Genomic DNA, 9,493 nt, shown 5'->3' on the forward strand with positions numbered 1-9,493 from the left:
GGCCGCGCTCGCGGTCCGCGGCGGGGGGCCCGCGGCCGCGGCGCCGCCGCCGCTGCGCCCGGGCAGCGACTCGGATGTGGCGTCGCTTCTGGCGCGGCTGGGCCTGGCGGGCGGCAGGAAACGCGGCCAGCTGGCCGCCGGCGAGACGGGGGTGCTGGCGGCGCTGCGGCGCGCGCTGCAGGGCGGGGACCGCGGCGCCGGCGCGGACGGGGGCGGGGACGCGGCGGGGCGGGCGCCCGGGGAGCCTGTGGTCGCGCTGCTGTATGCACTGCTTACAGAGGCGCGCCTGCGATCCCTTGAGGGCGTGCTGGCGGATTTGTCAGCCCTGTGCGGGCCCAGCCGGCCGGCCGCCGCTGAAGAGGCGGCCCGCGCGGCAGCTGCGACGGCTGCAGGCGGTGGCGGCGGCGGCAGCCAGGGGGACAGTGACGTGGTGTCAGTGCATTGGGAGCTGCAGACAGCGCCCGTGGTCGGCGCGCCGGCGAGCGGCGTGCCAGAGGATTGGCAGCGATTCCTGTGCGGTGAGCCGCTGCCGCTGCCGGCGCTGCCCACCCTCGTGCGCCCGTGGAGCGCCGCGGCCGGCGCGGGCGGGCGGCCGCTGCTCCCGCTGGCGGCGCCGCTGCAGGTGTTATTGCAGGAGGCGCCGGCGCCGCCCTACCATCATCACCAGCAGCAGAAGCAGCAGCAGCGTGGGCCAGTTGACGGCCCGGGCGCAGCTGCCCTCGCGCCATTCCCTGGGGCGCCCAGCCCAGGCCCCTGCATCGCGTGGCTCATCGATGCCTGGCGCCCACAATTTGCGCTGCTGCCTGGCGCCGCCGCCGAGCCCAGCGGCTGGGGTTACGAGGCCCTGGCGCAGGCGGCCGCGCCGGAGGGGTGCGTGCGGGGCTGGTCTGGGGGCGCGGGAGGGGCGCAGGAGGAGGAGTGGGTGGGCAGCATGGCGCATACCAGAGAGACTATCCCTTTGGCCATTGCATTTGGTGGCCAGGACGGAGTCCGGGGCGGCGGCGCGGACGGCGGGGCCGACGCAGTGGCGGACGGCGCGTCGCTCCTGCTGGCGCGCGGCGCCGCGAGCGTCAGGCGCTGCGTCGCGCCGGCCGCGGCCGGCGCGGTGTTTGTTGGCGTGCGCTTCGTCGACCTGGCCGTCGCGCTGCTGGCCGCCGTCAGCGGGGAGCCTTTGCTGGTGGCGGCCTGCCGGCAGGGGCAGCGGCAGTGGCAGGGGCGACAGCAGCATCCTTTGGCCCAGCACCGCGGCCAACGACCGCTGCACGCCGCCGCGACCGCTTGGATGGCGTCCGTCGCGGCCAAGAGCAGCGGCGCGCAGGTTGATGGGCTGCTGCGCGCCGCGGCCGCGGGCTGCGGCGGTGCGGGCGGCGCACCGCTGCCCGCGCGGCTCGCGGCGCCGGCCGTGCTCGCGGAGCTTCTGCGGGCGGTGGAGCTGGGGCAGCGGCCGGGGATTCTGGCAGAGGCGCTAGGGACGGACGCTCTCGGCGCGGCAGGCGCGCTGGGCACGCTATGGGAGGCGTTCCCGCGGCTGGCTGCCCTCAGGGCGCACGTGATCGAGGGCTGCGCCAAAACAGGGTGAGCGTGCCTGGGGTGCGGAAGGGGCTTCTTGGGATGCAGGATGAGGGTTGGCCGAGGGTGTACTTTGCTCGAGGTGGGGCCGCGCAGCGCAGATGCACATTACTTATCAGGGTTGTTCAGGAATGCGGTCCCTGGCGCTCCTTAGGGTGCGTGGGTGTGCCTCCTGCTGCTGCTGTGGCATGCCGCCATTGTATGTTGTGGTGCCGCCATTGTATGTTGTGGTGCCTGCCCGCCCCTACTGATCTGGAGCACGCTTCACTTGGGACTGGTTATGCCCCCTCCTCCGTGCCCGTCCCTGAAACCCACCGCACGCGGCTCGCCTCCCAACCCCCCAGGTTTGTTCACTCGCTCCTCGGCCGCCCCCTCCGCGTCCGCCTGCCACCCGCGCCCGACTCAGCCGCCGCCCGTGTGGCAGTCAAGGCGCGCGCCAGCGCAGAGAGGGCCGCGTTTGGTGCCTGCCTCTCCGCCTGCCTGGGCGACTTCATGCAGGCCGCTCTCTCCATCCTGCAGCGCGTGGCAGAGGCGGCTAACGCAGAGGAGCAGCAGCTGCTGCAGCAGCAGCTGTTGCAGCAACGGCCGGAGCGGCCGCAGGTCGGCGGCGCTGGGGCAGGGGGCGGCTCGGAGGCCGCGGGGGCCGTCGGAGTGGCGCCGTTTGCGGTCGTGTTTTGCAGTGGGCACGAGGTGGTGATGCAGTGCCCTCCGGCGCTGGCGCTGCAGCTGGTGGAGATTTCGTCGCGGCAGCTCGAGCACTGGCTGCCGAGGCTGCTGGGCCTGGCACGGCAGCAGCAGCAGGAGCAGGCGCAGCAGCAGCAGCAGCAGCAGCAGCAGCAGCAGCAGCAGCAGCAGCAGCAGAGAGTTGTCGACGGTGCTGCGGGTGAGGCCGTGTTCCCTGCGCGGTGGTGGTGGGGCAGTACCCTTGACGACACCACCGCTACTTGGCAAAGGGTTTGAGGCTTTGCGCGGGAACGGCGCCGGGGCTCCTTGTACAAATGCCATTTCCTTGCGTACAAAATTTAGGGATCTGCAGGAGTGATGTTTTCTGAATAGCGCAGTTCACCGAATATGTTTTTTGGCAGGCATCCAACCTTGCGGCGTGCGCCGGGGCAACACCTGCGTGATGCCCGCGCCCCTTTGTCTTCCACGGCATGCCCGCCGACCTCCGCATGACACTGACCACTCGCGTAATACACCAAGCTGGCGTGCGACCACCACGCATGGGCATGTCACCACCATGGGCGGGTGACCACCATCGGCGTGCGATCACCAGAGGCATGTAATCGCCATCGACATGTAACCACCACAGGCGTGTGCCCGCCTTGGGCGGCGAACCGTACTTATGCCACGTTCGGGTGTTGCCCTCCATTGCGCACAGCACATGCAAAAGCAGTACTTGACATGTCGAGTCAACGTGTCGTGTCAGGCATCTGCTTGATGCTGCCGCCACGGACGCTCGGCCTGGGATACACCTCGCCGTACAAGGCAGCCAAGTACAACTGCGATACTGCTTCGTGCCACGAAGCAGTATTGTCCGCCCTGTCTCAGTGAAACGGGGCGTGCTGCAGCCGGTATTGGGGCCAGTGGCACAGCTCAGCAGGTGACCAACAGCACCAGCTCGACCAGTTGTTATGGCAGTGCCTATTGCCCTTATATTAAAGGTTGCCTCACAAGGCTGGACCGGCATGCCTGGACACTGCAATTGTGGTTTTACATGACAACCTTGCCTGTAGATCAATGGGCAGGCGAGCATTGCCCAATGCAGCTGGGCCATTGCCCAACAGGCCGCGTCACGTCCTTCCTGACTCATCGCATTGCATCAGATCAAATCGGATCGCACGGCAGCTTCTCGTCGAGGGCCAAACAGTCAGCAACAGTGAAGTTCGCGCAACAACCGCGCAGCACACGCGTTCGTGGATGTGTGCATCCGTGTACTTGCAAACCCCTTTGCCCCCCCTTGGCTCCGCCACTCCCAAAGAGAGCCCAGAATCCCTTTTGACTTGCCTTTGACTCCGTGATCAGCCGAGCGTATCAAGGCTGTCGGCCCATCAAACCCCAAACAACTTGGTCGGCGCGGGCAAGGCAAGCTGCGGGTGAGCCTGACTCGCGACGCGACGCCTGTAAACTCGCGCCGCCAGCGGCCCCCGGATCATCCAAAGTGATCATAATGCGATGGGTTGCACGCAGAAATAAGCGCAACCCCTTGATGCAGCATGCAAGGGCCCCGGGACGCGCCAGTCGAGGCTATCACCGGCCGGGCCGCTCTTGCAGTTTCTGCTAGTTTGACCGCCAATTGATTTCGCCGGCCCACCCACCCGCCCTCCCCAGCTCCACCCTGGGTTGACGCCTCCCTTGCGCCGGTGCCATTGCTCCTCACTCCTGTTGGGGCGGCCAGCAAAGGAGTGCGATGCATCTTGGGCAAGCCCGATCCTGCTGCGGCGCAAGAATGCCTGGAATACCCTCTGCTGCTGAGGCAATTTGAAGCTCAACCACTTCAATTGATCGCAACCAATGGCATACCCTGCAAGTCATCGCCACCCCGTCGCAGCCCCCAAACCTTGGCGTTTCCTGCCGCCGCGTCCCACTACCCCCGCTCACCCGCCCCAGCCGCGCCCGCGCCGCCTCCTGCATCGCCACCAGCCGCCGCGTCTCCTCCCGTACCCTCGCCGCCCGCGCCTCTACCGCCTTCCGGCGCGCCTCGGCCTCGCGCCGCGCCTTCTGCTCCGCCGCGGCCCACGCGGCGGCCTCCCTCTCAGCCCTGAGGCGCGCCAGGATGCGCTGCTCCTCTGACAATCCATCCGCCTCGTCGGCGTCATCGCCGCCACCGATGACGCCACCCTCTGAATCATCCGCGTCCTTCGTATTGAAGCCACCAACCGCCTTTGGCCCGCCGTTGGTGGCCAACGACCCGGCCCGCGTGGCCGCAGCGGCGGCTGAGTCCTTTGACCCGTTGCCTGGGGCACCGACGAGGCCGCCGCTGCTCTTCTTTGGGGCGACCTCCTCTGTCTGGCGCGCCGCGGCCGGCGCCGGGGGCTCGGCGGCCGGTGCGGAGGACTCAGCGGGCGGCGCGGACCGGCGCTCGTCGGCGCCGGCGAGCGCGGTGGTGGCGGCGGCGCGGATGGCGTCGGCGGACGCGGAGGCGGCCGCGGCGGCCGTCTTTTGGGCGGCGTTGGCGGCCTTGCCGCCTGCATCCACGGCCGCGGCCTGTCGGTGAGAAGGGGGCGGCCAGCCACAGCGTGTATGCCATCTGTCTGACGCGCGCACGGATCGCAGGCCTTCAACACTGCTCACCCTCTAGTATCAGGGTGGCGACGCTTGGTGCCTTGATTCTTTTCAGTGCTGGATTTCAAACCTGGGCACACCCCTCTGTTTGAAACCCTATAAAAGGCAGCCGCAAGCCTGCAAGCAGTATCAGCACACTTCTTAGCGCCCAATTCCCCCAGGCCCTGATGAATTGACCCCACCTTGAGTGTATCTGCCGCAGCCAGGGCCGTCTCCGCCGCCTCTGCCAGCGGCGCCGTGTCACCCGCGGCGGCCGGCCCCGCCGCGTCCCGCAGCGCGCCCGCGGCCTCCGCCGCCGCGAGCGCCGCCCTCCTGACCACCGCACTCGCAGTGCCGCCCTTCTCCGCTGCCACGACCGCTCCCTGCGCGGCGTCCGCCGCGGCCGCCGCCTCCGCGGCGACCGTCTGCGTTGGCTCCCCTTCGGCCCGGACTGCGCTCTCCTCCGCCACGCCTCGCGCGGCGCCTGACCCTTCGACTGCCGCGCGCCGCGCCTCGTCGGCGACCGCGGCGGCCGCCTTGACGGCCCCCTGGGCGCCCGCGGCGGCCGCCTTCGCCTTGTCCGCGGCCGCCGCGCCCGCCTCCGCCAGGGCTTGCGCCTCGCCGGCGGCCACGGACTTTACGGACTGCAGTCCGGACTTTGCGGCCTCCAGGGCGGGCGCCACTGATGCCGGCGTCTCGGCAGCGGGTGCCTGCGCGTTTCGAGGACAACAAGGGTTGACGTGTGAGGGTCATTGCAATATCAGCGAGCGGGAGGGAATCGCAGGATGTTTGAGTCGACAGACGGCAGATCAGATTATGAGCCTGTGATCTGTCGGTTGCCGGTGGCACCAAATTGGCACTGGCGCATTGTGGGGCGCCAGCAGGGTGCCCTGGCGTGAAACGAAGCAGGCCCATTGTGCAAACGCCGATCCTGAGCATTTCTCATAGAGAGGATTTGAACACGCACGCTCACATGCAGGTTCACGCAAACACACACACCCACCCACCCATCCGCCCACCGACCCACACAAACATACTCACACTCACACTCACAAACACAAACACACTTACACAGAAGCACACCTTGGTACTACCCTCTGACTGCCCCCCCAGGGCGTCCCTCGCCGCGTCACGCAGCGTCTCTGCCGCCGCCACCGCCCCGTCAATGAGCGCGCGCCGCGCCGCGCCGCCGTTGCCGCTCAATCTCGCCGCCGCCGCCGCCGCGCCCAGCTCGTCCGCAGCGGAGAGCGCCGCGGACGCGGCGTTCTTTAAGGGGGCGAGCTCTCCGCCGTCTGCCGCCGCCTGGATGGCGGCAAAAAGCGTCTCCGCCGCCGCGGCCGCCTTGTCGGCCGCCGCCTGAAGAGCGCCGCCCACGCGGCTGGCGCCGCCAGTGACGCCAGTGGCGCGCTTGGGCCCCTCCTCGACGTTGCTGCTTGTGGCGGCGGCGGAGCCAGGCGCTGGCGCACCAGCGCCGGCGTCTAGGCCGTTGGCAGCCCCCTTCGCCGGCGGGGCGGCCTCGGCTGCCTGCGGGGGAGGCGGAAAGGGGCGTCTCTGATGAGCCTCGTGGCACAGGTTTGGTGTAGTTTGGGTTGAACTTATCGGATTCGATGGTCATAAGAGGGGTTCAGAAATGAAGGAAACCTTGCTTATAAAAAAAACGATTCAAGGAGACCGTCTCAGGAATCTGTCCCTCAAGGAGGATGGTCACTGGGTTGTTTGCACATACAAGGGTGCAGGTATACCGATGCAACAGAGTTGTTTGCCCGGCAACAAGAGCATTGCCCAACAACTGCAGGAGAAGGTGACCAAGCAGCCAGAACGCACTGCGTTGCTGGAAGCCAACCCACCTCCGCGCCGGAGCCCTTTGCGGCGTCGTCCAAGGCGGCAGCGGCCGCCTGGGCGGCGGCCGCAGCCTCCTTTTGGAAGAGGCTCGCATTCCATGCGCCGCCGGCTTCGTCGGCCGCCGCCTGTGAGGGTGTCGTTCGTGCCAAGCGCCGTCACGCAGGTCCCATCAGCACCTTAAACTCAGTCGACATGCTGCAGAATCACAAGTGAATGCGTCTGTCACGCACTCACAGGCCCTCGTCCCCCTCGCACTCACCCTCAGCGTTTCGGCCGCCTTGGCCGCCGTGCCCTGCGCCTCGCCCAGCGCCCCCGGCTTGCCGTCTGTGGCTGCCTTGACCGCATCTTCCAGTGCCCCCTGAGCCTTTGCTGCCTCCTCGACCGCCCTCTGCACCGCGGAGCTGCCGCTCTGCTCCGCCGCCTTGGCCGCGCCGGCCACCTTTTCCCTGGCCGCCTCCACGCCCTCCTTGGCAGCACCCGCTGCCTGCTTCAGCGCAGCAGCGGCCTCGTCAACCTGGGTTGAGGGGAGCAGGGCGGCAGCAGTAGGCGTGAACACAACCGTGCTGGATGGCAAGCGCCCATGGCACAATGGCGGGCAGTACCGTACGGCTGCCATGATGCCATGCAGCTCCATGGGCCGCTTTTGCATGCATCATGATGCTGTACCACGCGGCCCCATGCGACCCCATGCGACCCCATGCTGGCCTCATTCTGCCTAACGCAACCTCATGCTGGCCCCATGCGGCGCAACGCTGACCCATGCAGCCTCATGCTGCCCTGCGGAACCACAGCCCAACAGCTGCTCAGCCACCGGCGCTCCTTGCAGGCATGCAGCCAGGGCCCGCCGGCGCGCTCCATGCATAATCCCGAGCAACCCTGCATGCGGCCAACAATGCGGGCGGCGCACCTCAGCCTGTGCGCCCCTGGCAGCGCTCTCCAGCGCGGAAGCTGCGGCCTTGGCCGCCGCGGCAGCCTCCTTCTGGGCTGGGCTGGCGTTCCAAGCGCCGCTCGCCTTGTCGGCCGTGGCCTGCGCAACAAGGGGCCAAGGTGCGAACAGGTCGCAGCTCTCAGTGCTCTCTTGGCAGGACTCACGCCTGCGCCAAGGACGCATGCCTCAGGAAGCCAACGAGCTTGCAAGGCCACAGCGATGCCTGCAGGGCAAGTCCACCCCTCCGTCGCACCCGCAGCGTCTCTGCCGCCTTGGTCGCGGAGTCCTGCGCCTGCTTAAGCGCCTCTGGTTTGCCCTCCGCAGCCGCCTTGACCGCGTCTTTGAGCGCCCCCTCGGCCCTGGCGGCCTCCTCGGCCGCCCTCTGCACAGCCGCGCTGCCGCTCTGCTGCGCCGCCTTGGCGGCGCCGGCCAGCGTGCCCTGCGCCACGCCCGGTCCTGTGGCGGCGCCGGCGCCCCGCGATGGCACATCAACTGCCTTGCCGTCCTGGCGCAGCATTGACAGGCAAGACGAGGCGGGGTTTGGGGGGCGTTGAGTCAGGAAACGATGAACCATTCCATTTGAATGCTAGTCGCAGGCTATGACAAGTTCACGGCCTCAACGCAAAGCGCATGGGCGCACTGCGGCTGAGGCGCACGCTCCCGGCCAGCCAGCCAGCCAGCAGAGTCCATGCATGGGAAGTTCCGTGCAGCAAGGCGTCAAAAGCAGCCAGGCATCCACTCTAGCACACGCCCCATTGCAGGCGCCGAGACTACTCGAGCCAATAGCGCCCTGGCCTCCGACAAGTCCCCGATCGCCCACACACCGTGGCATTGGCGTCCTTGGCGGCGTTGCCCGGCGCCGCGGCGGCGGGCCTGGCCGCCTCCGCTGGCGCCTGCGCTGCCACGCCGGAGCTCCCCTTGCTGATCGGATTCTTGGGTGCATCGACCGCCTTGGATGCCGCGGCTGGGGCCTGCCTTGGGACCTCGGGCCTGGCCTGCGCGGCCGCCCCGACGGCGGCCTTAGGCGGCCCCTGCGCCTTGGCAGCCGCCGCGGCCGGCCGCGGAGGCGCCGCGGCGCCGGTGCCCTGAGGCGCCGGCGGCGGCTTGGGGGTGTCGTTGGGTGCGGGCGCAAGCTTCACTGGGGGCCCCGTCACCGCCTTCTTCACGGTCTCAACGCTCCTCTGAACAGCGTCTGCCACCTTGGCCGCGGCCTAGTATTAGGAATTGCACGCGCGCCGGAGAAGAGCAGTGGACGTTGAGCTGTTGGGTATGCCACACGGCAGCTGGGGGTGGTTGGGCTGAACACAGGCGTGCGTACGCACGCGGCTGCTGAGCCCATCAGTGCTGTGCGCATCAGGGGAAGCCGGCCGGACAATTCAGTCAAGAAGGCATTCGTTAAACGACTGCCGAAGGCAGCAGGGGTTTAGAACTTCTATCTTAGCGATGGGGTTTTTGAACACCCACCTGCCGCGTGCCGCCCCCGCTGATCGCGCGCTGGGCTGCGTCCCGCAGCGCCCCAGCCGCCTGCTCCGCGCCCGCCGCCGCAGCCCGCTGCGCCTCCGTCGATCCGGGCCCGAACGCGCGCCCCGCCGCGGCGGCCAGAGCGTCCGCCGCCGCCAGGGCGCCCTCCGCCGCCCCTTTGATGTTTCCGAGGTCGCCGTCTGCGGCCGCCTTGACCGCGGCGCGCAGCGCGTCCGCGGCCGCGGTCGCTTTCGAGGCTGCGTCCTGCATGCTCAGAGTGACGACGGCCCCCTTGGGCGCGACGCCGGCAGGAGAGGCGGCCCTGCTTCTGGGGGTTGGCTCGCCGCTTGCCACCTCTGACAGCCAGCCGAGCCGCCCGGGCAGCTTTTCCGCGCCGCCGCCGCCGGCCGGCGCCGCGCCGCCGGCCGC

General features: G+C 68.9%; 2 protein-coding genes across 2 annotated transcripts in view; one reads left to right on the forward strand and one right to left on the reverse strand.

Moving 5' to 3' along the window:
* The window catches only part of MNEG_3735 (helicase, POLQ-like protein), a gene marked incomplete at both ends in the record, with an annotated part of 13,299 nt that extends 10,770 nt beyond the window's left edge, over positions 1-2,529 (forward strand). Inside the window, 2 exons of the mRNA XM_014047790.1 lie at positions 67-1,575; positions 1,914-2,529. Coding sequence (XP_013903244.1) covers positions 67-1,575; positions 1,914-2,529 — 2,125 coding nt within the window. The remainder of the gene's footprint in view (positions 1-66; positions 1,576-1,913) is intronic.
* Positions 2,530-3,945: 1,416 nt separating this feature from the next.
* On the reverse strand, positions 3,946-9,334 carry MNEG_3736 (hypothetical protein; the record flags this gene model as incomplete). Its single annotated transcript, XM_014047791.1, has 10 exons — positions 3,946-3,951; positions 4,171-4,776; positions 5,037-5,543; positions 5,905-6,357; positions 6,681-6,800; positions 6,935-7,189; positions 7,583-7,702; positions 7,857-8,108; positions 8,428-8,814; positions 9,068-9,334. The coding sequence occupies 10 exons, from the start codon at positions 9,332-9,334 to the stop codon at positions 3,946-3,948; spliced, it is 2,973 nt and encodes a 990-aa protein (XP_013903245.1).
* Positions 9,335-9,493: the final 159 nt, after the last annotated feature.

The sequence above is a fragment of the Monoraphidium neglectum genome (genome assembly GCF_000611645.1).
Source record: "Monoraphidium neglectum strain SAG 48.87 unplaced genomic scaffold scaffold00484, whole genome shotgun sequence".
NCBI classification, from domain to species: Eukaryota; Viridiplantae; Chlorophyta; class Chlorophyceae; order Sphaeropleales; family Selenastraceae; genus Monoraphidium; species Monoraphidium neglectum.